Source organism: Gorilla gorilla, chromosome 16, assembly GCF_029281585.2.
Source record: "Gorilla gorilla gorilla isolate KB3781 chromosome 16, NHGRI_mGorGor1-v2.1_pri, whole genome shotgun sequence".
NCBI lineage: Eukaryota > Metazoa > Chordata > Mammalia > Primates > Hominidae > Gorilla > Gorilla gorilla.
In genome coordinates this window covers 75,902,736-75,929,173 of record NC_073240.2, presented here as the reverse complement: position 1 = coordinate 75,929,173, position 26,438 = coordinate 75,902,736, and the positions used below count along the sequence as shown (strand labels likewise).

Genomic DNA, 26,438 nt, shown 5'->3' with positions numbered 1-26,438 from the left:
CCCGAGTAGCTGGGACTACAGGCGCCCACCACCTCGCCCGGCTAACTTTTTGTATTTTTAGTAGAGACGGGGTTTCACCATGTTAGCCAGGATGGTCTCGATCTCCTGACCTCGTGATCCACCCGCCTCGGCCTCCCAAAGTGCTAGGATTACAGGTGTGAGCCACCACGCCCGGCCGATCCAGGCTGCTTCTTCTACTTCCTCCTCCCAAGGCAGAGGGCCTAGGTGGCAATTTCATCACCTACTGAAGGCTGCCTCAGAGAAAGAGCCACACAGGGTTGTATGGCTCTAGGTCTCAGGGAATGACAGACCACAGATCCACCCAGCCCCCATACTTTCATGCCTCTGCCCCACAGCCTGCTGTGAGGCTCCACGCAAGTCCACCGGAAGACACATGACACAGCAGAACACACAGGGCCAAATGTTCCCCTTTATTATGGTTCACTCAGTTACCAAAGACAGACACATTGGCTCAGGCAGCTCAACTGCCAGCTGGGGAACATCCAGCTCCAGAAACAGGGAGCAGCAGCGGCACCAGGAGAATGGCAAAGCAGGTCACTGGGACCCCAGAACTGACCTGGGCCCTCCTTCACCCGACCCCAGGCCAGACCTTCCTACAAAGATGAATGTGTGCCCTGCCCCCACTTCTCATACTGGTTCTCTCCCCGGGAAAGTGCATAGTTGCCTGGAGATGCAGCATCCCAGGGCCTGAACAAGCTGGGCCACACACCGGGATCAGGCTTTCCCAAGGGTAGAGCCAGAGCGTGGCCATATAGGTCCAAGCCAAAGAGGCAGGTAGGACAGGAAACTGATTGGAGGTAACATCCAACAGGTCATGGGTGCTAGGCAGGGAGCTGGATCACAGGCCTCCTGGAGCTACCAGAGAGAGAAGGGAAAGGGAGCCAAAGTTCTGGGGTAGGGGAGAGGAAGGGAAAGGGAAGAAGGGCCTAGACCTAGGTACCTTTTCAGGTACCAGGGACTGTGACCATTGCTCCCTAGAGAGAAAATGGGAGAGGGGAGAGGCAATTATATTTTGTGCCCAAACCTAAAGGACCATCAGGAAGAGAATTTCCGGAGGCCCCTGGCTCAGGATGGCCTGTAAGCCTAGGTATTGGGTTCCAAGCTGAAGCCAGGCCAGAGTAGCCAAGTGGGGTTTGGATTTTTGTCCAAACAGCTCAGGCAAGCTTCTGGTGGGAGAAGGGAAAGTGGGAAATGGGCAGATGCTCTTTGGGCGAGAACCCACTCCCCTTCAGGCCCCGCACACAGCTAGAGCCTCTACCAGCCATGTTCTCACACTGCTTGGAACAGAACAGCCCCACGGGCCTAAAACCACTCTCCTGAAAGTGGTAGGGAGTTCCGACTGGGTGAGGACAAGCCAAGACCAAGGCCTGTAGGCAGAAGGGAGCAAGTTACCTTGATTTGGAAAACAAAACAAAACTAAAGCCAGAGAGCCTCCCCTCCCACCCTGCCTAACCTGAAATCCCATTCAGGCTATTGTGCTTGCAGCCAGGACTGGGCCTGTGCTTCTGCTTGGGCCCTGAGTTCAAGTGCCCAGAACTGCCCTGTGACCAAGAGCAAGCCAGGGTGGGGGAAGGCATGCTCCCCTCTCACTGGGCCCTGGCTGCCTTCTCCTCTGACCTTCCCTCCGTGCCTAGCCCTCTGAGCCCTGTCCCTTCTACCAGATCCAAACAGAACAGCTACTGCTCCCAGGAATCCAACGGTCACCGAGAGATACCCAGATGCCCCAGTGTGCTGGAGCCAGCCAGACCTTCCCCAGGGACCAATCATTACTGACATGCCCTCTGCTCCAGCTGTGCCTTTACATCTGACAACTGCCCAGCATGTCCCAGCTCCTCAGGGAAGGCAGTAAGGCAGATGCCACCTGGCACATGGTGGGGTCAGGGTAGGAGAATCAAGCCACAGCAGCTGGGGGCATGGGGAGGAGGCAGAGGGACATAGGCAGAAGGGCTCAAGGGGGCTCTGGGGAGAGAAGGAGGAGAAGGCAGGGGAGAGAAAAGACGAGCCTGCCCCTGCAGATCAAACTCTCAGGCCTAAGCAGACTCACCCCTGCATTTTCATCCCCTGGGGGTCAGGTACCCAGGTGGGCTCTGCATCCCCAGCTGTGTGCCCCTCCTACATCAGGGGTAAGGCCCAGCTCCCCATCAGCTTCCTTGAACTGTAAATCAGATTAGATTTGGGGATCTGGGCTCAGTCTCAGGAGCAGATAAAACTGGGACACTCAGCCTTGGGGAAGACAAAGAAAAGCCATATAGGAAAGAGATAGACAGACCATAGGCAAGGGAAGATAGCACAGGGAATGTGACATCAGGGAACAGATGAGGGAGGAGGAGGCTGAAGGAGGGGAGGCCTGGAGGGATGAAAAGAGCAAGGGAATATCCCTGGCCTGTACCCACCCTCCCACCCACCACCAAGAGTGCTAAGTACTGTTACTTCCCAGGAAGACTGAAAGTAGAAACAGTTCCAGCTCATAACCCTAGGAAGGGGCCAGTCTTTCTGCTATGCATCCCCTGGCCCCGTGTGGGGTCCCTGGGCCAGGGTCAGAGGGGCCAGAGGCAAGAGGGGCAGGTGGAGGGTGGGGGTGGGGGCCGGTTTAGCTCTAAACACACATCTAGCACCACAACAAGAGACCTCCACTGCACACTATTTCACAAGGGGACACAGACACAGCTACTACCGCACGGGACAGCTCCACGTGCAGCCCACAGCTGAGTGCCAAGAGCAGAATCTGAAAGGTGGGGGCTGGGGGACAGACATATACATATATATATATATATATATAAACTCTGGTCCTTTGTACAAAGTAGGGAAGCAGAAAAGGGAAGGGGGAACCCTGCTTGGTAACCACAAATGACAATGTGGCTTGAGCCCCCTGTCCCAATGGCGCCAGCTCTGCCACCTGGTAGGCGTGGCTGGTTCACATCTCATTGGAGTACGTGTAATTGGGGGTGGCAGAATACTGAGTCTGAGGCTGATTCATGGCACCCTGGGCTGCCCCCATGGCTGCGTTCTGGGCTGCCTGCTGCACGTGTGGATTCTTCCAGGCCCCTGTGGTCCACTCCTCCTGAGCTTTGCTGAAACTCCCCCCACTTCCCCGGTAAAATTTATGAACCTGTAGGAAAAAGAGCGTAAAGAAGGGTTAATCAAAGAGAAAAGGCAGCCCATCCAGGAAGTAGATGGGACCCATCTGTAAAAAAAAACAGTGCTCCCTCCCCATGAATGCCTCTGTAGGAGAGTCCTGCAGGCCATTCCAGAGTGAGTCCCTTGGAAGACCTCGGGATCCACTTGTAACTTGGAGGAGGGCTTGTTTCAGAACACGGCCCCTTCCCAAAGCCACCTTCTCACCCTTGAGGGGACCACGTACCATGCTGAGGGCGATGAAGGAAAAGACGGCCATCACTGTGAACATGACAGTGGGAATTAGCATCACCACCGCCGAGCCAATGTTCGTTCCGAAGAAGGAGATGGTAGCAATCCAGCCGCTGCAGGAAGAGGCCAGTTTGGGGCTGCGGGCAGGATAAGAGGTGCCCAGGAGCCCCCCGCTAGAGGAAGGGACCATCTCATTGCCACAGGGAGGAAACATATCACTGGATGCAGAGGGACCATCTTACTGATACCCAAAGAACCTGTGCCAGTGGCTCAAGAAGACCCCATCCCTGTGGCTCAGAGGTGTTCTTCAGATACAACACTTTCTTCCCCCAGGTTTTCCTATAATCCCTGACACCCCTCAGCCCCCAAGAAACCACTGCCAGGTTCTCCTTCCCTCTGATGCTATGGTTGTACTACTACACTATCCCGAATCCTCTCACTCTCCCAACAACCCATCACTCAGGCCCCATAGGCTAGGCAGCTTAGCACACAAAGGTAAGCAAAAGATACACCCCCAACACCACCCCTGCCAGCCCCAGGCCACACCCCTGCCTCTTACCAGACGCCCCAGCCTGGGATGCCCACGGCCTGGATGATGCTGATGACCAACTGAGCCATGAAGGTAAAGAAGAATGCCATGAAACTGAAGGAGCTGTCAGTCCTGCGGCAGAGGAGGTGGTTCCCGTCACCTGGGCAGAGGGCCAGGGCTTCCCTGCCTTCAAGGCCCCCAAGCCCTTCCAAGTTTAAGTGCATAATGGACAGAAGACATTTAAGGGCCTTAATTGAGAGGTCAAAATGGGGTAGTTCTACCCATACATCTTTGCAAGTTTCCACGTGGTAGACCTGTGTGTTGCAACATTACACAGGGAGGGATTTCCTCATGAACAGACCACCCACTGGTACATGGATGGACGGCCTCACTGGCATAGAAATAGATGGCTCCATTGAGGCAGGAATAAACAGTCTCATTGTCAAGGGGATGGACAACGACACCAAGACAGCTAGCTCCACTGGTACATGGATGGATGGTCTCATAGGCTCAGAGATAGAAAGTCTCATTGGCACTAGAATGGACACCCTATTGGCACCAAAACAGTAGCTAATTGGCACTTAGATGGATGGCCTGATTGGCACAAAGAGATTTAAGGCCCCATTAGCATTGAGATGGATATTCTACTGGCACCAAGACAGATAGCCTTGGTACCCTGATGAATAGTCACATTGGCACAAAGATTGAAAATGCCATTTGGCACTAGGTAGACACCCACTGGCACCAAGACAGCAAGCCCCACTGATATGTGGATGGGTGTTCCCTTTGGCACACAGTTGGATGACCTCATTGCACATGAACAGTGTCAATGGTACATGGCTGGCTGGTCCCATTGGCACACGGATAGACGGTGTCCTTGGCACCAAGTCGGCTAGCCCCACAGGTACTAGGATGGGCAGCTCCACCAAGACAGGCAGCCCCACAGGCAAAATTTAACATGCAGCTGCCTGAGGAAGGGGATGACAGAAGAAAAAATAGGCCTGGTCTCTCTATATTTCCCCCACCCAAGGGTAGAGTGAGGTGGAAAGGAACTAACTCTCAGCCCTCTCACCTCAACCTGGCACCCCCAGAAAGCCCAAGCCCTACCTAGCAATCTGAGCCAAAGGTGAGCAAGGGAAAGTGAGTTTGGGGGAGGGTAAAAAAAAAAAAAGAAGTGAGAAAAGATATGGAGAAGAGACAGGGGAGACGGGCAGAGATGGCTAGGCACTGCGGATAGCACCAACCACTTACTTGAAGGCCTTGTAAATGGGCCGAAACCAGCAGACGTAGGAGCAGGGTGTGAAGAGGATGAGCCAGAGAAAGGCGAGGCCAAAGTTGGTGGCTCCCCCGCCTCCGATCAGCCACGCGAGACAGCCCACCAGGTTCACGGCCAGCGTGACGCTGTTCACTGCAGGCCCAGGAGCACATGCACACATAGAGACAGACACCCAGGCCCATAGAGAGACACATGAGCACCCGGATATGGGCACACACACACCAGTAACGCAACAGAGACCCATAATCAAGCCAGGCCAACAGTGCAGACAAGCACAGAGAGATGCAGACACATTCACAGATTCACACCCACACAAAAGACCCACAACCCGTACCAACAAATACATACAGAGACACATGAGACACACATACACACACAGAGGAGTAAAGACTGTAAGAATGCAAGCTGGGAGCTCGAACCAAACCCCACCCCTCAACCCCAGCACCCACTCCTGAGAAATCTGGAGAGCACAGCCTCCAGAACCCAGAGCTTCTGCCCAGCAAGCCCCTTTGAAGGGCCCCAAAGCCTCAGGGTGGTAGAAATGCTCTTGTCCTTGTAAGAATGGCTTCAGCCCCTGACCCTCCCAGACTCACAGCAATCACCAAGCCCAAGACATGGGAAACCGACCTTACACTTTCTCTTTCGAGATATGGGCATGGAAAGGGAAAAATAAAAGGCATTGTGGAAACATCTCTTCTAGCCATTGTGCCATCTACCTTGCACTTAAATGGGGCAGGCATTGGCGGCTGGAATCTCAGTCTTTATCTAATCTATTTCTTTTTTTTTTTTTTTTTTGAGATGGAATCTCGCTCTGTCGCCCAGGCTGGAGTGCAGTGGCGCAATCTCGGCTCACTGCAACCTCCACTTCTCAGGTTCAAGCGATTCTCCTGCTTCAGCCTCCCGAGTAGCTGGGATTACAGGTGCCTGCCATCACGCCCAGCTAATTTTTGTATTTTTAGCAGAGATGGTTTTTCGCCAAGTTGGCCAGGCTGGTCTCGAACTCCTGACCTCAGGTGATCCACCCGCCTTGGCCTCCCACAGTGCCGGATTATAGGTGTGAGTCACAGTGCCCAGCTATCTAATCTATTTCTTAGATAACACTCATGCCAGCTCCTTGAAGAAGTCTTCCTTTCCTACTGCAACCTCATCATCCCCATCCCTCTGACCTTCTACAGACCTGGGCTGCTCTCAAGGTTCCCCAGATATAAATCCCAGCCCATCAACCAGACTAAAAGTTCCCCAAGAACAGGACCCAGGCCCCCCCTCCTCTGTCCCCACCTCATCTAGCTGAACTAGGAGGCACAGTGTCACTGAGTCACGGCCAGCAGGGACCTCAAAGATTTACAGATAAAAGTGATGCTGGTACTAACACACATGCGGGTCTGTGCAGCACATCATTATCTAACATCAGGGCACTCCCTTCCTTGAAAACAAAGCTAAGTCCACAAAGACCTGCTGAATAAACAAAGGAAGGAGGGCTCAACCGTGGCCTCAAACAGCCAGGCATCTGTGGTCCTGTCTTCTGAATAGAACCCTTAAGCACCTCAAGGGTTATATACATTTCCTTGGGAGTAAAGCACCTGCGGGTGCCTAGTGAGGACTTAAGGAGATATTTATAGCCCTTAAATCCAGCTTCTGGATGAGATGTTCCCAGAAGTTGAGTTCCCAGAGCCCAGGTCAGACACAGTGACCTACAAGCCTGGCCTGACCACCGTGTCACCCATCTCAGGGCCCCACATGAGTGGGCATTTCTTCCTGTACATTTCAGCTGTATTTCCTCTATCCCTGTTCATTGCCCCAAAATCTCCTAGAGGCTTGGTGTTAAAACTGATTTTATTTGCTCTTTATATAGAAAAGACACTAACCTATTATACTGGTTAACATCTCTCCCCAGTCCAACCTGCCCCAGCTCCCTTGCTCAAACACCTCTGCTGCAATTATTCTGCTTCCTCTCTGGAATGGATACCCATGGGCTCAGCCCCTCTCTCTCTCTAGCCATCAGCTTCTTTCTGTCTTCACTCTTCTCCTTATCCAGCTTAGATTCCACAATTGATTACTCATTTTCTTATTCCCTCCCCTGCCCTGCCTTCTGGCCACACTCACCCTAGATGAACATAATTCTCATCTGTACCTGAGCTGAATGTTGCTAAGAAAAAAGGGGACCCCATGAGGAAGACTGTAAATTCACATCAGCCAACGTCAAATGAACCTTGTGTGTGGCCCAGAAATCTTAGGGGCCAGGTTTCTTTGGAGAGTGTCCTCACTCTCCGTCGACAAACATGGCCTCGTTGTGAGCCCACTCTCCACACTACATCATATTTGATGGAAAAAATGGAAGCCATCAGAGGTAACTTCCTCATTTGCTTCCCAACATCTACAGACTTACCCACACCTGTCCCATCCCCTCTTCTCTCAGGTTACATGGTGGGAGATCCCTTCTTCACTCAAAGGCCAAGCCAGGCCTTGAAACTAAGTCTGTCTGCCCCATCCTCTTCCTACCATGCCATGAGGGACCTGCTGCAAAGACAGCATATTTTACCACCTTGCCGGCACATGCAAGCATCTGCCCAGGTAGGCAGCTAAGTGCAGGCCTCACTCAGGGCAGTGTCACATATAGCAGAACCCAACTGCAGTCACATTGCGGGTATCTTGGGCTCCTGGGGCTCACACCCAGCACAGGATAGCCAGCTTGCCTTCCCCTCACATGCCTAAGAGGTACCTTCCAACTAGCCTCAGCACAGCCAAGTCCCATCCCCCAAGAAGACACCTTTCCCACCCCCTGCTACAGATCACCAGAAATGAGGCCTTTACACTCTCAGCCTTAAAACCTTAGAACATTGATGCTAAGGTTTTCTAAATAAAGAATTCTAGATTATTTAATTATTTTTTTAGAGGCAGGCTCTTACTCTGTCACCCAGGGTGGAGTGCAGTAGCATGATCATAGCTCACTGCAGCCTTGAACTCCTGGGCTCAAGTGATCCTCCCACCTTAGTCCCCTGAGTAGCTAGGACTACAGGCATGTGCCACTATTCCCAGCTAGTTTTTTTAAAGAGATGGAGTCTTGCTATGTTGCCCACACTGGTCTCAAACTCCTAGGCTCATTGGATCCTCCTGCCTTGGCCTCCTGAGTAGCTGGGACTACAAGTGTGAGCCACCACACAGGCCTAATTTTTTATTTTCTGTAGAGACAGGGGTCTTGCTGTGTTGCCTAGGCTGGTCTTAAACTCCTTACCTCAAGTGATCCTCCTGGCTCAGCCTCCCAAAGTGCCGGGATCACAGGTGTGAACCACTGTGCCTGACATTAGACTCTTACAGGTATAGACCACCCAACACAGAGCTGCATGGAACCACAGCAATCGCCAAGCCAATACTCTCTTCCTACAAATGAGGAACCTGCTGCTTGGCAAGCACAGTGACCAGGCAAACTTGATCCCACAGCTCCCAACTCCCAGCTGAATCCTCCTCTCTTTGAGCACTCTTCCAGAGAAAGCAAGACAAATAAGGCTTTGAGGGAAGGATTCCTCTCCAAATCCAGAATCCTGAGGTCCTGACAGTCCCCAGAGGTTCCCTGGAAAGTTACTCCAGTGGAAGGGAAAGGGGAAGCAAGAAGACAGGGATTACATTGCAGAGAGGGACCCCCGTCCAGATGCTCTGTGAAAGGAGGGTGGAGGGGAAGGAAGGGAAGAGAGGCCTAGAAGGGGGAGGTTGAGGGAAACTGAGGCCCAGTCGGGGAGGTGGCCCATGGAAGAAGCCTCTGGGAGCCTGGCAGGGGAAGACTTATGGTCCATGCATATGCCACAAGTGGGACTGAAGGACAGTCAGGCCTGTGGGCACCCCACCCCGCTGCCCAGCACGCCCAGTCTTCCTGCCTCCTCCAGCCACCCTGGCCCACCCCCATCCCATGGCACTCACACATCCAGAGGTAGTAGAGGCGCTTGGTCATGCTGAGATGCTGGGGAGGAATATCTGCCTCGAAGTCTTGGTAGAAACATGGCTTCAGCGGGATGAATTTGGGCAATGGTGGGAAGTTGTTCACTTTCTCTGTGGATGAGACACATTGCACAACATCACCTCCAGTCTTCCACCCGACAATCCAAGACGCCCATCCTTCCCCTGACTGTGCTGCCCCATTGGCCCCTGTGGCCACCGGCCACTCTGCTTTCCCCACCCAGCCGTCCCTACCTCCCCGGGTCAGCTGTGATGATCCCAAAGTAGCCAAAGGCCCTGAGACAGTGTCACTCAGAATAAAAAACAATGTCACCTTGACAGACAGCATTTATTGTTTTTTAATTCTGAGTGACACTGTTTCAGGGCCTCAAGGTACCACCCTCTCAGTGGGGGCAGCTCCAGGCAGAAGAAGCAGGATGCGTGAGAATCTACAGACGTGGGTTCCAGCCTCCACTCAGCATTTGTGCTCTGGGGCAAATCATCGCCCCTCTCTAGACCTCAGTTTATTTGCTGGAGTGGGGGCTGGGCTACACGGTCCCTAAAGTTCCCTCCAGCTCTGGCATTCTACACCTCTGAGCCTTCTGAACCAGACATAAAAGGCCTCAGAGTATTAGAAAGCAATAGAGACAGAGGGGAGGAGGGCTGAGCCACTCACGCGGCTAACCAGGCAGATGGACAGTAAGACAAGGACATCAAGGTGCTCAATTCCTGGTCCATAGGACCAAAGATCTGACAGAGGGCTAGACAATGTCATGTTGAAGTTCTCAGACAGGCCTCAGTGGAGAGAGTGGGGAAAGCTTGGGGACAGTAAGATGGAAAGAACCTGGCCTCCAAAGACTAGGGGAGATAAGGGAACCAGGAAGAGGGCCATCCACGCTATGCTCACTGTCATGTCCTACCCACACAGCCTGCCCCTCTCCTTACCTGCCATGATGTTACCAGCCGGCCCAGTGGCCTGCCCACACCTCTTTGTCCTGAACTGGAAGGAAAGAAAAGCCAGAGAAGGATGAGATCAGGGCCACACCCAACCCAGTCCCTCTCTACTCCCCATCTGGGCTGCAAGCTCCCCATGACAGGACCCAGCACATACTCCCACAGTGCCGTGAATGCAATGGAGGCAGCTCCCCTCCTCCCAGAGCCACCCTTCCACCAGCTGCATCTTACCAGCTGCTCCCGCCCTCTGCTTCAAGGCACAAAATCTACCCTCCGAAAACCCCATCCAAGGGTAAGAAAGGAACCTGGGAGGGGATCCCATACAGAGAAAGCCAAGTGACATTCTATTCCTTGACCTTGAATTACAGACTGAGCCTCGGCCTTGGTCACAGGCTAGCCTCCCTTTGCTCCTTTTGCCTTTGTTCATTTATTAGGACACTTATATGGTGCTGGAAGAGAGAATGAGCGAGACAGATGTGGTCCCTGCTCTCCCCATGAAACAGTCAATCACCTCTGCAGTAAATCATACAAAAGGCAAGCACAGCCACCATGAAAACATACACATCATGTCACGGTGATCTAATCTGGTCTGGAGAGGCAGAGAAATTAAATTTTTTTAATTAAAAAAACTTTTTTTGAGACAGGGTCTCTCTGTTGCCCAGGCTGAAGTGCAGTGGTACAATCCCAGCTCACGGCAGCCTCAGCCTCCCCAGGCTCAGGTGATCCTCCAAGCTCAGCCTCCTGAGTAGCTGGAACTACAGGCATGCACCACCATGCCCAGCTAATTGTTATATTTTTTTGTAGAGATTGAGTTTCGCCATATTGCCCAGGCTAATTTGAATTCCTAGGCTCAAGCAATCCACCTGCCTCAGCCTCTCAAAGTGGTAGGATTACAGGCATGAGCCACTGCACCCAGCCTCAGGGAAATTAAATACAAGTGGTAGTAAAAACCTGAAGCATGAAGAGGAGTTCCCCGGGCAAAACAGCCTTCTAGGCAGATGGGAAAGCATCGTACAGGGACAGTTCCTTACTAGGAAGGAGCTTCACATTTTTTTTTTTCTTAGACAGGGTCTCACTCTGTCACCCAGGCTGGAGTAAAGTGGCATTCCTGGGCTCAAGCCATCCTCCTGCCTCAGCCTCTTGAGTAGCTAGACTACAGGGACAGACTACCATGCTAATTTTTTAATATTTTGTAGAGAGGAGGTCTTGCTGTGTTGCACAGTTGGTCTCAAATTCCTGGCCTCAAGCAATCCTCCCGCTTTGGACTCCCAAAGCACTGGGATTATAGGCATGAGCCACCCATCATAAGGGAAAGAAAGCCACTATGGCCAAAGCAGAGTGCAAATGAGGGGGCAGCAGATGAGGCTGGAAAGGCAAGGTGGGCAGGATGTGCTTCCTGAGACCCTTAGGAGACAAGTTTGAAGGGGTCTTGGTTTTAAGCAGTAGGGGAAAGGGAGCAATTGGAAGACTCCCTGCCCACTTAACCCCGAGTGGATGGTGGAGACCCATCATGACAAGCCTATGTGAGACGAGGCGGAGGTTCCAGGGGAGGACGAGCAGCTGTGCTAGGGACATACAGGGTAGAGACGCTGGGGGACACCTGGACAGGGCGTCTTATAGGAATCTGGAGGGTACAAACATGCTCTGCTCCTGGGAGTTCAGCAGGAGGCCTGGCTGACCCATGCTAAGTAATCACTGGCAAGTTAAGGCCAAGGAAACCAAGCAGCAATCACCTTGTTAGAACAGTGACTTTGGTGGACATTTATATAGTCAACAGCAGAAAATGGTCCACGACCAAGTGCTAAGGCAATGCAACATTTAAAAGCTAGGCAGAAATTTGCTTAAAGTTTTGGAACAGGAAAAACTAAATCTATGGTGTTAGAAGTCAAGATAGTATTACCCTTGATGGGGCAGCGACTGGGGGCCCGGCATCTGTTCTTGGTCGGGGTTCTGGATACACAAAGGTATGGATTTTGTGAACATTCTCCAAGCATACAGTTACAACTTGTGCAATCTCCTGTGTGTTAGACTTCCATGAGAAGTTTGCTTTAAAATAAAAACTTCAGGCTGGGCGTAGTGGCTCACACCTGTAATCCCAGCATTTTGGGAGTCCGAGGCAGGAGGATCACTTGAGCCCAGTAGTTCAAGACCAGTCTGGCCAACACAGTGAGACTCCATCTCTACAAAAAATAAAAAATTAGGCAGGCACAGTGGTGCGTGCCTGCAGTCCCAGTTCCTCAGGAGGCTGAAGTGGGAGGATTGCTTGAGTCCAGGAGGTAGAGGCTGCAGTGAGCCATGATTGCACCACTGCACTCCAGCCTGGGCAACAGAGCAAGACTGTCTCAAAGGAAAAAAAGCACACACACACACACACACACACACACACACACATACACACACAAACTTCTAGCATTCCAGTCAAATTCTTCTGGACCTGATTAAAAGATCGGGCAATTACAATCTTCGGACTCTTTTGTGATATGGGATCAAATACAGATACAAAAACCCAGTAACATCTACCACAAAAAAAGAAGAGAAGGGCATGATAGAGACAATCAGGAAATGATACCCATACACAGGTGCATTAATTGCGGCACTGTTTTGAATAACAAAGGATTAGAAACCATCAATAGGGGACTGATTAAACCAATGGTAGTCATACAATGGACTGTTCCGCAGCTATTTTTAAAAATGCTTTGCAGCTGTTAAAAATTTTAAAAAGAGGAAGCAGTTCTCTGGGTACTGATATGCAAAAGTCTCCAAAAAGATGAGTAGTTAAAAAAAGCAAGATGTACAACAGTATGTATGTTATACCTTTCATATTTAAAAAAAAGAAGATAATAAGAATATATTTTCCTTTTAACCTAATAATCCTGCTCCTGTTAGTCATTTACCCAGATATAAGAAATGACAAACACACACGTTATTCAACATGACACTATTTGCATTAGCAAAATGCTGAAAGCAACCTAAATGTGACTATTTGAATATACGAGGTGCATCATACAATAGAATATTATACAGATGTAAAAAAGAGGCCAGCCATGGTGACGGTGACTCACACCTGTAATCCTAGCACTTTCAGAGGCGGAGGCAGGAGGATCACTTGAGGTCAGGAGTTTGAGACCAGCCTGGCCAACATGGTGAAACCCCATCTCTACCAAAAAAATACAAAAATTAGCCAGGCATGATAGCATAAGGCTGTAATCCCAACTACTCAGGAGGCTGAGGTGGGAGAATCGCTTGAACCCAGGAGGCGGAGGTTGCAGTGAGCCAAGATTTCGCTGCTGCACTCCAGCCTGGGTGACAGAGTGAAACCATGTCTCAAAAAAAAAAAAAAAAAAGAATAAAGATGAGCTCAGTAAACTGCTGTGGAATGCTTTCCAGGATATATTAAGTAAAAAAAAAAAAAAAAAAAAAAAAAAAAGCAGAGCACAAAAAGTGTAAATCATATGCTACCCCTTATGTAAGAAAGGGGAAGTAAGAATGCACATATGAATTTGCTTATTTTTGCAAAAAAAACACAGGAAGAATCAACCAGAAAGTAATGAAATAGTCACCTACATAACGGAAGGGCTAGGATGAGTAGAGAGACTTCCATTCTTTATATACTTATTAATAAGTTTTTTTAATATACTTGTACACATAAAATGACTTCCATATTTCAAAAACTTAAACCAAAAAGAAAAGCACTCTAAAACTGAAACAAAAACAAATCGTGCTAACTATACTTTAAATTGATAACAATCTCACAGACAAAAAAAAAAAAAAAAGAGCCCAAGTAACTTTTGATCACAGTAATTCTGTGTTCTCTTAGAAAGATAAATCTCAAGGGCAAAAATAACTGCAAACAGGCCGGGTGCAGTGGCTCGTGACTGGAATTCCAGCACTTTGAGACACCAAGGCAGATGGATCATTTGGGCCCAGGAGTTCGAGACCAGCCTGGGTAACACAGCAAGACCCCGTCTCTACAAAAAATACAAACATGGCCAGGCATGGTAGCTCACGCCTGTAATCCCAGCACTTTGGGAAGCCGAGGCGGGTGGATCACGAGGTCAAGAGATCAAGACCATCCTGGCCAATATGGTGAAACCCCGTTCTCTACTAAAAATACAAAAATTACCTGGGCGTGGTGGCATGTGCCTGTAGTTCCACCTACTCGGGAGGTTGAAGCAGGAGAATTGATTGAACCTGGGAGGCAGAGGTTGCAGTGAGCCGAGATCGTGCCACTGCCCTCCAGCCCGGCGACAGAGCAAGACTCCGTCTCAAAAAAACAAAACCAAAACAAAAAAAACCATTAGCGGGACATGGTGATGTGCGCCTGTAGTCCCAGCTTCTCATGAGGCTGAGGTGGGAGGATCACTTGAGCTCAGGAAGTCGAGGCTGCAGTGAAGTGTGATTGCGCCACTGCACTCCAGCCCGGGCGGCAGAGCAAGACCCTGTCTCAAAAAAAGAAAAAGAAACTGCAAACAAGTCATGAATTTTAGCAGGTTTACTCTTACTGCTGGTACTGCTGTGACGACTCTAAAGCTTTGCCTGTATACTACAGGAGAGGGCAAATGAATCAGTGTGCTGATTATTTGGGGAAGGTGGGTTCTCATTGTAGGAGGAGATACAATACAGACCGCGGAAAGGTAAGAAAGAGCCTTGTGGTGTTGGATTCAAAGCAGAGGTATCAGTATGAACACAGAATTTTAAAAATATATATGGCTGGTCCCAAGCCAGGAAAAGGAAATACAAGGTTAGCCTGGAACATCTTGTGGTATCATAAAGAAGAAAGTACTCAATAACTAATGGAGGCAAGTCAAAAGGACACAAGAACCAGTCTGAAAGGGCTACCACCAACCAAATTTGGGACAATTAGACTATCAAAAGTAATAACCACGTGGATTTTTTTCTCTCTTTTTTTTTCTTGAGAGAGAGTCGCGCTCTGTTGCCCAGGCTGGAGTGCAGCAGCATGATCTCAGCTCACTGCAACCTCCGCCTCCTGGGTTCAAGCGATTCTTCTGCTTCAGCCTCCCGAGTAGCTAGGATTACAGGCACCCGCCACCACACCCAGCTAATTGTTTTTTTTTTTTTTTTTTTGAGATGGAGTCTCGCTCTGTCACCCAGGCCAGAGTGCAGTGGCGTGATCTCGGCTCACTGCAAGCTCCACCTCTCTCCTGCCTCAGCCTCCCGAGTAGCTGGGACTACAGGTGCCCGCCACCACACCTGGCTAATTTTTTTGTATTTTTTTAGTAGAAACAGGGTTTCACCGTGTTAGCCAGGATAGTCTCGATCTCTTGACCTCGTGATCTGCCCGCCTTGGCCTCCCAAAGTGCTGGGATTACAGGCATGAGCCACAGTGCCCGGCCAATTGTATTTTTAGTAGAGACAGGGTTTCACCATGTTGGCCAGGCTGGTCTTGAACTCCTGGCCTCAAGCCATCCACCCACCTCGGCCCCCCAAAGTGCTGGGATTACAGGCATGAGCCACAGTGCCCGGCCCACATGGATTTTTTTTTTTTTATTAATCCATGAGTCCAAAGTGACATTATTATTTTATTTTTTAAAAGAGAGGTAGTGCCTGGCTCAGTGGCTCACATCTGTAATCCTAGCACTTTGGGAGGCCAAGGCAGGAGGATCACAAGGTCAGGAGTTCGAGACCAGCCTGGCCAACACAGTGAAACCCTGTCTATACTAAAAATACAAAAAATTAACTGGGCGTGGTGGCGGGCGCCTGTAATCCCAGCTACTCCGGAGGCTGGGGCAGGAGAATACCTTGAACCCGGGAGGTGGAGGTTGCAGTGAGCTGAGAGCACGCCACTCCACTCCAGCCTGGGTGACAGAGCTAGACTCCATCTCAAAAAAACAAAGCAAAAAAAAAAAAAAAGCGAGGCCGAGGCGGATCACTTGAGGTCAGGAGTTCCAGACCAGCCTGGCCAACATGGTGAAACCTTGTCTCCACCAAAAAATACAAAAAATAACCAGGCATGGTAGCACGTGCTTGTAGTCCCAACTACTCGGGAGGCTGAGGCAGGAGAATTGCTTGAACCCGGGAGGCGGAGGTTGCAGTAAGACGAGATCGTGCCACTGCACTCCAGCCTGGGCGACAGAGTGAGACTCTGTCTCAAAAAAAGAAAGAAAGAAAGAACATCATGTGCCTCCTGCTATGCTGTGCACAGAAGGACTCAAGGTCATGTATGAATACTGTTGCCAAAAAAAAGGTTTAATCTGAAAATAATTATGAAAAAACAATCCGACAAATTCAGATTGTGGGAAATTCTACGAGACAAATGTTAATGTCATGAAAGACAGAAATTGGCAGGGGGAATTTATCTAAATTAATGGAGACAAAAGAGGCATGCAACCAAATGCAATGGGGAAGCCTGTCAGAATTTTTTTTTTTTTTTTGAAACGGAGTTTCGCTCTTATTGCCTAGGATGGAGTGCAATGGTGCAATCGTGGCTCGCCGCAACCTCTGCCTCCCGAGTTCAAGCGATTCTCCTGCCTCAGCCTCTGGAGTAGCTGGGATTACAGGCATGCGCCACCATGCCCAGCTAATTTTGTAGTTTTAGTAGAGATGGCGTTTCTCCATGTTGGTCAGGCTGGTCTCGAACTCCCGACCTCAGGTGATCTGCCCGCATTGGCCTCCCAAAGTGCTGGGATTACAGGCGTGAGCCACCGCACCAGCCCGGATCTTGGATTTTTTTTTTTTTTTTGAGACAAGAGTCTCACTCTGTCACCCAGGCTGGAGTGCAGTGGCACAATCTCAGCTCACTGCAAGCTCTGCCTCCCAGGTTTAAGCTATTCTCCTGCCTCAGCCTCCCAAGTAGCTGGGACTACAGGCGCACGCCACCAAACCCAGCTAATTTTTGTATTTTTAGTAGAGACTGGGTTTCACCATGTTGGGCAGGATGGTCTCCATCTCTTGACTTCGTGATCCGCCCAACTTGGCCTCCCAAAGTACTGGGATTACAGGCGTGAGCCACCATGCCCAGCCAGGTCCTGGATTTTAAAATCACAGCTATAAAGGACATTTTTAGGACAACTAGAGAAACTTGAATATAGGCTGCATAGTAGATACTACTATTCACTATTAAATTTCTTGGGCATTGTATGTGTGCATGTTTTTGTTTCTTTCTTTCTTTCTTTTTTTTTTTTTTTGAGACAGGGTCTCACTCTGTCACCCAGGCTGGAGGAGTGCAGCAGCACAATCACAGCTCACTGCAGTCTCAATCTCCCAGGCTCAAGAGATCCTCCAGTCTCAGTCTCCTGAGTAGCTGGGACTACAGGTGTGTGCCATCATGCCAGCTAATTTTTGTATTTTTTGCAGAGACAAGGTTTTGCCATGTTGCCTAGGCTGATCTTGAAGTTCTGGGCTTAAGAGATCCACCCGCCTTGGCCTCCCAAAGTGCTGGGATTACAGGCGTGAGCCACCATGCCGGCCTGTAGAACACCTTTGTTCTTAGAAGACACACGCTGGTCTTTAGAAGCAGTGTCTGGTCTGTAACTTCCTTTCAAACGGTTCTGCGAAAAAATTTTATACATATACATAAAGCAGAAACAGGCATGGTGGTGTGTGCCTGTAGTCTCAGCTACATGAGGAGCTAAGGCAAGATGATCACTTGTGCCCAGGTGTTCGAGCCTTCAGTGAACAATAACGCAAGATCCTGTCTCTAAAAAGTAAAAATAGGCCAGACGTGGTGGCTTACGCCTGTAATACCAGCACTTTGGGAGACTGAGGCGGGCGGATCACCTGAGGTCGGGAGTTCAAGACCAGCCTGACCAACATGGAGAAACCCTGTGTCTACTAAAAATACAAAATTAGCCGGGCATGGTGGTGCATGCCTGTAATCCCAGCTACTCAGGAGGCTGACGCAGGAGAATAGCTTGAACCCCGGAAGCGGAGGTTGTGGTGAGCAGAGATCACGCCATTGCTCTGCAGCCTGGGCAACAAGAGCGAAACTCCATCTCAAAAAAAAAAAAAAAAAGTAAAAATAAAAGATAAAGCAAATGTTGCAAAATGTTAATAATTGATGGGAGAAGGGTATACAGTTGTTCACTGCATTATTTTATTTATTTATTTATTTTAGATAGGGTCTCACTTTGTCACCCAGGCTGGAGTGCAGCGGTGCAATCATAGCTCACTGCAGCCTCGAACTCCTGGGCTCAAGCAATCCTCCCACCTCAGCTTCCCAAGTAGCTGGGAATACAGGTGTGAGCCACCATGCCCAGCTAATTTTTTTATTTTTTGTAGAGACGAGGTCTCGCTACATTGCCCAAGCTGTTCTCAAACCCCTGGGCTCAAGCGATCTACCCGCCCTGGCTTCCCAACGTGCTGAGATTACAGGCATGAGGTCACTGTGCCCAGCCCATTGCCCTATTCTGTAAACTTTTTTGTAGCTTTGAAATTTTTCAAAATAAAAAGTGGGCGGAAATATACATATCTGTATTTGACAATATATGCACAAAGAATCTCTGGAAGGATATCAAGAAAAAAATATGGTAATTGTGGCTCTCTGGGGAACAAAGGAACTGAACGGATATAGAGTAGGTGGGAAGCAGAATATTTACTATATAACTTTATACCATTTCCATATAATTGATGACATCATCAGTTTTAAAACAGACCATTATTTTATTGACCAAAAGTAAGAAAAAACATTGCGAATTTGCAGGCCGGGCACCATGGCTCACGCCTGTAATCCCAGCACTTTGAGAGGCCGAGGTGGGCGGATCACTTGAGGTCAGGAGTTCGAGACCAGCCTGGCCAACACAGTGAAACTCTGTCTCTACTAAAAATATAAAAATTAGCCGGGTGTGATGGCGTGCGCCTGTAATCCCAGCTACACAGGAGGCTGAAGCAGGAGAATTGCTTGAGCCCAGGAGGCAGAGGTTGCAGTGAGCTGAGATCGTGCCACACTGCACTCCAGCCTGAGTGACAGAGCCAGACTCAATCTCCAAAAAATAAAAATAAAAATGCCAATTTGTAACTGTAAGATGCCAGAAATTTTAAAACACAGACATGAAAATGTTTTCAGAAATATCAAAATGTTCATCTTAGAACTGACAAAATTTGGAACATCTTTGTGAACTGTAAATCATATATAAATGCATTACCTATTCAAAAAAATAAAAAGTCAAGAAAGTTAAGCAGAAAAAAAAAAAGGCAAGCAGAATAGGATAGTTGGGGAAGAATGAGAAGGAGCAGCTGATGAGGCACGAGGAAAGCCCAGAGAGCGTGGAGTCTCCATAGCCAGGGGCAGAGATTGGACAAATGTGATAATGCCACTGAGGGCTCCCATGTGAAAGGATGGCACTACCGGGACTAATGCGTTCATGACACTAACAGCATCGAGTCAGCTGTGAATCCAGCAAGAATCGTTTTGGTGGTGACAGCAGTGATAGAGAAGCCTGGCTGACAATATACAGAGAGAATAGAGATAGGGTACTACCTGGGTAGGATATGGGGGTAGGGAGAGGGCCCAGGGAGGGCTGCAGCTGGGGGTCATTTTAGATGGAAATAAGCCAGAGATGTGTAGGATACATAGAAAGGTTGCAATTACAGTAGAGACAGATGTTACCTGATAGACAAAGCCCGTGAAGAGGGAGACACAGGGGCACCAGTGCAAGGAGGTGGACAAGCCTTGATCCTAATAGGTGGGAAGCCGAACAGGATCCAAGCAGATGCAGGCAGGTTTGAGGTCTTAGATGGGCAGCGAGAGCATCCTGGATGTCTGCTTCAATTTTCTGTTTTATTATTTTATTTTCACAGGCATTCAATTTTGTTTTATTTTTTATTTGAGACAGGGTCTCGCTCTATTGCCCAGCCTGGAGTGCAGTGTTGCAATCACAGCTCACTGCAGCCTCAACCTCCTACACTCAATCCATCCTTCCACCTCAGCCACCCAAGTAGCTGGGACTACAGGTGCGTGCCACCATGCCTAGCTAATTTTTTTGTTTTGTTTATTGGTAGAGATGGGGTTTCACCATGTTGCCCAGGTTAGTCTCTTTTTTTTTTTTTTTTTTTTTGAGACTGAGTCTTGCCCTGTTGCCCAGGCTGGAGTGCAATGGCATGATCTCAGCTCACTGCAACCTCCGCCTCCTGGGTTCAAGCGATTCTCCTGCCTCAGCCTCCCGAGTAGCTGGAATTACAGGCATGTGCCATTGCACCTGGCAAATTTTTTGTATCTTTAATAAAGACGGGGTTTCACCATGTTGGCCAGGCTGGTGTCCAACTCCTGACCTCATGATCCACCCACCTCAACCTCCCAAAGTGCTGGGATTACAGCCATGAGCCAAGGTGCCTGGCCGCCTAGGTTAGTCTTGAACTTCTGGACTCAAGAGATCCACCCGCCTCAGCCTCCCAAAGTGCTGGGATTACAGATATGAGCCACTGCACCTAGCCCAATTTTCTCTGTGATAGAGGAGACAAGATGAAGGTGAGAGGGAGGAGATAAGCGTACAGGACCCAGCTAAATCAAGGAGCAATTCTGACACAGCCTAAGCACTCTGGGAGAGCAGACTCAGAAAGCTGTGGTAACACAGAACACCTCCCTGGTCTGTCTTACAGGAGTCAAGGATGGCTTCATAGATATTGAAGCTGAATCTTTTTTTTCTGGAGTCTCGCTGTGTCGCCCAGGCTGGAGTGCAGTGACGCGATCTCGGCTCACTTGCAAGCTCCGCCTCCCGGGTTCACGCCATTCTCCCGCCTCAGCCTCCCGAGTAGCTGGGACTACAGACACCCGCCACCACCCCCGGCTAATTTTGTTTTTGTAGTTTTAGTAGAGACGGGGTTTCACAGTGTTAGCCAGGATGGTCTCGGCTAGTATCGATCTCCTGACCTCGTGATCCGCCCGCCTCAGCCTCCCAAAGTGCTGGGATTACAGGCGTGAGCCACCGCGCCCGGCCTGGAGCTGAATTTTTAACAAGGAATAGGGAGTTGGCCCGGGAAAGAGAATCAGGAAAGCAGGTGTGAAGGTCAGAAGAGCAATAGCACGGCATACTTAAGGAACAAAAGAGGCAGAGGAAGGATGAATCTCAAAGTGAAGGGAGCAAAGGAAAGGCAAAATGGAGTTGAAAGGTAAATGGGGCTAGGTCATCCCGGCCTTGAAGGCCATGGGCAGTATTTGGACTTTGTCCTCAGCGTCACGGGAGCCACTGAAGGATTTTATTCTTCTTCTCTTCCAAAAAAAAAAAAAAAAAAAGGCTGGGTGCGGTGGCTCACGCCTGTAATCCTAGCACTCTGGGAGGCCGAGGCGGGCGGATCACGAGGTCAGGAAATTGAGACCATCCTGGCTAACACGGTGAAACCTCGTCTCTACTTAAAAAATACAAAAAATTAGCCAGGCATGGTGGCGGGCCCATAGTCCCAGCTACTCGGGGGGCTGAGGCAGGAGAATGGCATGAACCCAGGAGGCAGAGCTTGCAGTGAGCTGAGATTGTGCCACTGCACTCCAGCCTGGGGGACAGAACAAGACTCCCTCTCAAAAAAAAAAAATGGCCTTAAAGGTTTTTTAAATATGCCTAGTCCAGTGGCATGTGCCTGTAGTGCCAGCTACTCAGGAGGCTGAGGTGGGAGGATTGTGTGAGCCCAGGAGTTGGATGCTACAATGAGCTATGATTGCACCTGTGAGTATCACTGCACTACAGCCTGGGCAACATAGTGAGACCTCATCTCTAAACTAATTAGTTAATTAATATGTTGCTTTTTAGCTATATGTAAAAATATATGCAATTAAAAAAAATCTAAGTGCATAAAGTAGAAAAGTCTTCCCAAAATCCACCTTCTCAGATGCCACCCCTTTAACATCTGATCTTTAGGTTTGGTGGATTTTGTTGGCTTTCATTTTTAACGTATATAGAATCATATATGACAAAAATGAGATCATTCCACACATCCTGTTTTATAACCTGTTTTTTTCCACTCAACAATATCTCATGAAAGTTTTTCATGTTAATGAATACAGATCTATCTCAATCTTTTTAATGACTGGTCGACTGGGTCAACAATATCCATGGCCATGAAGCAGTCAGGTGACAAGTTGATATGGCAATCAGGAAGTGTTTTATTTTATTTATTTATTTTTGAGACAGCGTCTCTCTCTGTCAGCAGGCTGGAGTGCAGTGGCGCGATCTCGGCCCACTGCAACCTCCGTCTCCTGGGTTCAAGCAATTCCCCTGCCTCAGCCTCCCGAGTAGCTGAGACTACAGGTGCACACCACCATGCCCGGCTAACTTTTGTGTTTTTTTATTTTTGTTTTTGTTTGGTTTGTTTTTGTTTTTGTTTTTGTTTTGAGATGGAGTCTCGCTCTGTCGCCCAGGCCGGAGGGCAGTGGTGCGATCTCGGCTCACTGCAAGCTCCGCCTCGGGAAAACATGGGGGTGGTTCCACCTCCCCCACACACACCCCAACCACCCTCTACATGAGCAAAGGGCCTGGGGAGAGTAGTCCAGTTTGGAATACTCCTCCCATGGAATAGAAAGGGGAACTGATGGGAATGAGGAGAGGGGTTTCTATAAGTGATGAAGGGATGGCTGAGACTGGAGACCCTTCCTGGCAGCTCGGGTGACACACAGGCAAAGTGGCAAAGTGGTTGAGGGCATGGAGTTCAGAAAGAACACGGAAGAGGCAATTCATGAGATGGAGAAAATGGAGGTGTCTGAGAACTAGAGGTCTCCTTGAGGTCAGAGCACATAAAGCATTAGTTGGACTGTGGTCGGAGAGAAATACTAGAGTTTAAGATTTCAGAGGTGGCCACATGCCAATGAGGACCACATTCAGATGTAGTTGGTTAAAATGGTGACTGAAAGAGGCACTACCTCCCCTGAGACAATGGGACATGGAGTGGGAGACCGTGGTCCAGCACTAAAGACCTCCAGGAAAACAAGGAAGCAGAGGGAGAGGAGAAAACAACTAGAACATAGGGGCCTCAAAGGAGGAGTCTCCTCCCTAACCGGGCTCCAGCCTAACCCCTGTCCCTGGTCCCAGACAATCTCCCAAAAGTCTGCTTACAGTTCCAGATAAGTCAGTGCAGCAAAGTATGAATAATTCAGAGCAGAAACCAGAGCACAGGGCAAAGCTGCCTTGTTTGTATATAAAGGTTAGGGCAGAGAGAATCTGGGGCTTGAGAGGGTGGTAAAAGACTAGGGTCACAGAAATGGAAGGCTCCAGGCTTCTCTGCCCTTGTTTCCAGGAAGCCTTTGAAATGGGGGGTGGGGGGGTTGGAGGGGAAGACAGCAATCACTGGCCTCTGCAAACCAAAGTTCTTTTTTTTTTTTTTTGAGATGGAGTTTCACTCTGTTGCCCAGGCTGGAGTGCAGTGGCACGATCTCAGCTAACTACAACCTCCTCCACCCAGGTTCAAACTATTCTCCTGCCTCAGCTTCCCTAGTAGCTGGGATTACAGGCGTGCACCACCATGCCTGACTAATTTTTGTATTTTTACTAGAGACACGGTTTCACCATGTTGGCCAGGCTGGTCTTGAACTCCTGACCTCAGGTGATCCACCAGCCTCGGCCTCCCGAAGTGCTGGGATTACAGGCATGAGCCACCGCGCCGGCCAAACCAAAGTTCTTAGACTACAAAACAGAAGAATTAGCAATCTGCTCAACTGATAATCTTTTATAATGGGGATGAGGGCTACATATCCCCCCAAAGATGTAGGCCTAGGGAAACGCCTCCTTAATTATCAATAAGATAGCAGATACTACCTGAATTTTGTTCATGAAACCCTGACTATAATGTATTCCATTCCTTATTGTGAAGCTAGGACAGAAGCCCCCACAGTGGGGAGACTGAGGCCTCTGGCAGCAGACGAGGGTCAAGCCTGGCTTCAGATCAGGCCAGAGTCCTAGGGCTAACTCCAGGGCTCCCTGCTCACCAGTATGGGCCCCTCATCCCTGGCACAGAAATGGTGATTCCTTTTTGCTGCCCAGAGCCAACCTGCTAAGATGGAAGTTTCCCCCTCCTGCTCTACCTCCACTCCCCTCATCCCACTCCTAGCCCCATCTTCTGCCCTGAAATCCCAGAACTACGAATAATCCTCAGAAAACAGCAGTCTCCTGGCCATGCTGTCCCTGTCCTACTGATGACTGTTCAGTAGCCTCCTACAGATCTTTGCCTGGCATTCAAGGCTTTGTGCCAGTCAGCTACAAACCTCCCTCCCACCACCTTTGGCTGCTCACAGGTTGACCTGCCTCCTACACTCCCAGCCTCATGCAGGAGATCATCTCTAGCCGCCCCCTCTGCTTCCAGTGCCCCTAAACTGGCAGCACTATCAGCTCCTCTAAGTCCTGCTACCTTCTCACATCCCACCCCTTCTGGGAAGCCTTTCCAAAAATCGCTGCTCCGCATCCCGCTGCATACATTTTGAGTCAGTCATTGGGCACTAAGTGTTCACGTCTTCTCCCATAATCTCTTCCTCACTCCCTCCTGGATGGAGTTTCCAGGAGGGACCCAGCACAGAGCACAGTCAATCCATATACTTGCTTAAGACTTGGACACTCTCCCAATGGGTGGGAGGGAGGCAATTAACGCCCTCCCCCAATCAGATTAAGCCCAAAGCTGCTGTCAAACCTGCTATATCACACTTCCTCCGGGAAACCTTCCGAAACTCCTGGCTGGCAGCAGGGAAGGAAGTGCAGCCTGTAAAGGAAATGCTGTGGGGGGCAAGGGGTGGGGATAGGGACAGGGAGGCAGAGGGATGGGGGAGGAAAGGAAAAGGAAGAGGGAGAAGAAAGGGGGGATGCTCTAAACTAGAACAAGGAGCATCCTCAAGGGAGGTCACTACTTAGTCCTATTATTTCATCCCTAGAGAAAGGTGCTAGAAAGAGACGCCCAGAGAGGGGAGGTGACTTGGGGAACTTGCTTGGAGGTGGCCACTCAGGAAACGGTTAAAGAAACAGCCACAGAGCCCAAGGTCTCTCTCTAGAACTCCCCTCCTGGGACCCCACTAACTCTCCAAGGGGTTTGCTAAACCTAAGACCCTCTTTCAGGGGCCCATTCACCAGAGACAGCCCCCTCTCAGCTCTAGAGACTTTGCCCTAAGGCTCACCAAGCCCAGAACAAACCTAAGTTAGCAAGACCTGTGTAGCCCCAAACAAAATCTCTCTGCCAATCATGCCCCTGCAAGAACCATCTCCCTCTTTCAGAGCCCTGCTCTGTGAGGCAGAACGTGTAGGGGACAGGTTGCAAATTTCTCCAGACTCCACCACCCCATGGGCAGTCACATGGCTGAGCTCCCAGGCTCAGCCCCCAACAGCTGTGCTCGTTTTCATCCCTGTGCCTTTGCCCATACATTCTCCTGGAATGCCCTCTCTTGCCTCTCCTCCCACCCAAATCCCATCACCTCTGGAAGTCTCCTATTCGCTAGCTGTCGCCTCCCTTTCTCTCTGTGTCCCTGGGAAAGTCTGCCAGGCCCTCACTGATCTCCCCTTCGGGAAGCTGGGACATTACCTGTTTAAGCCGCCTGTGACAGTGAATGCTCAGTCCGAGTCTCTACTTGGTTCCCCCAACCCACAGACCAGGAGCTCCCCGAGGCGGGGGACAAGGATCGGTTCCCAAATACCTCACCTCCATCCTCATGACCTCCGGCCAGCGTTGAAATGAGCCAAATCCGGCGCCCCCAACTCACCACCCAAAGCCCTGATGGAGCCCGCCTGGTGGCCTGGGCCAGCGCGCCCGTCGCCTCGCAACCCTGGGGCGGCTGAGGTCCGCTATCCAAAGGTCGGCCGCCCAAGGGAGGTGAGGGAAGTCAACCCGGGTCCACCTGCAGGCGCTAGTTGGAAGGAAAGGCCCAAAGGAAGCCACGGGCACCCTCTTCCAGTCGCCCCCATCCCCGGCTGCGCGCGCCATCTCTAGAAGGCCGGTTTCCAGGGAACGCCAGGTGGGGCTGGGGGGTGGGATGGAGGGCCCAAAGCTCAGGCTCCAGATCCAGGGTCTGACGTCACCCAAAGGCCCAGTTCCCTCTGCGGGAGCCACAGATGGGAATGGGGGGGCTTGGGGGGCCTGGGTGCGCCCTGAGCGCTCTCCCCCAGCCCCAAACAGTAAAGGTCACCTCCACTCCCACCTCTCCAGCAGTTCGGCCTTCTTCCTGCATCCAAAGGTGAAGTGTAGGAGGAACAAAGCTGCAGCCAGCAACCCCCACCTCTCTCGCCCCGCGCCCAGCTTCCCTTCAAAGCTCTCCTCCCAGCCTTCATGCCCAGACTCACCTGCCGCGGCCGTTCGGCTGCCGAAAGGCCGCAGCGCTGCGCTGAGCTGCGCTGCACCCGAGCGATGCGGCGCGGAGCCGGCCGCGAGCCGCTCCGGGGCTGGGGGCGGGGAGCGCGCGCGCGCGCCCGAGGCCTTCTCTGCGCGAGCCCGCGCCGCCACTGCCTGCAGCAG

The 26,438-nt window shown here is 50.3% G+C and overlaps 1 protein-coding gene across 3 annotated transcripts; it reads right to left on the bottom strand.

Annotated features, from left to right (window-relative positions):
- Positions 1-410: 410 nt before the first annotated feature.
- Positions 411-26,438, bottom strand: SCAMP5 (secretory carrier membrane protein 5). 3 transcript variants are annotated; one of them, XM_055363798.2, is made up of 8 exons: positions 26,267-26,389; positions 14,197-14,264; positions 10,065-10,119; positions 9,105-9,233; positions 5,168-5,324; positions 3,947-4,048; positions 3,383-3,500; positions 411-3,130 (listed from the first exon to the last, which is right to left on the bottom strand). In XM_055363798.2, the coding sequence occupies exons 3-8, from the start codon at positions 10,069-10,071 to the stop codon at positions 2,936-2,938; spliced, it is 708 nt and encodes a 235-aa protein (XP_055219773.1). In that variant the 5' UTR covers positions 10,072-10,119; positions 14,197-14,264; positions 26,267-26,389; the 3' UTR covers positions 411-2,935. The 3 variants fall into 3 exon arrangements, with proteins under 3 accessions (XP_055219773.1, XP_004056582.1, XP_063554785.1); XM_004056534.4 differs by lacking the exon at positions 14,197-14,264 and having other exon boundaries at positions 26,267-26,438; XM_063698715.1 differs by lacking the exons at positions 14,197-14,264; positions 26,267-26,389 and adding an exon at positions 24,633-24,652.

What these genes read in the sequence shown, in the direction of transcription:
- SCAMP5 (XM_004056534.4), bottom strand. An exon ending in CCCATTTACAAGGCCTTCAA is followed by an intron (nt 4,049 to 5,167) that starts GTAAGTGGTTGG and finishes CCTCTGCCGCAG; the next exon opens with GACTGACAGCTCCTTCAGTT. An exon ending in CCTTCATCGCCCTCAGCATG is followed by an intron (nt 3,131 to 3,382) that starts GTACGTGGTCCC and finishes TTTTTCCTACAG; the next exon opens with GTTCATAAATTTTACCGGGG.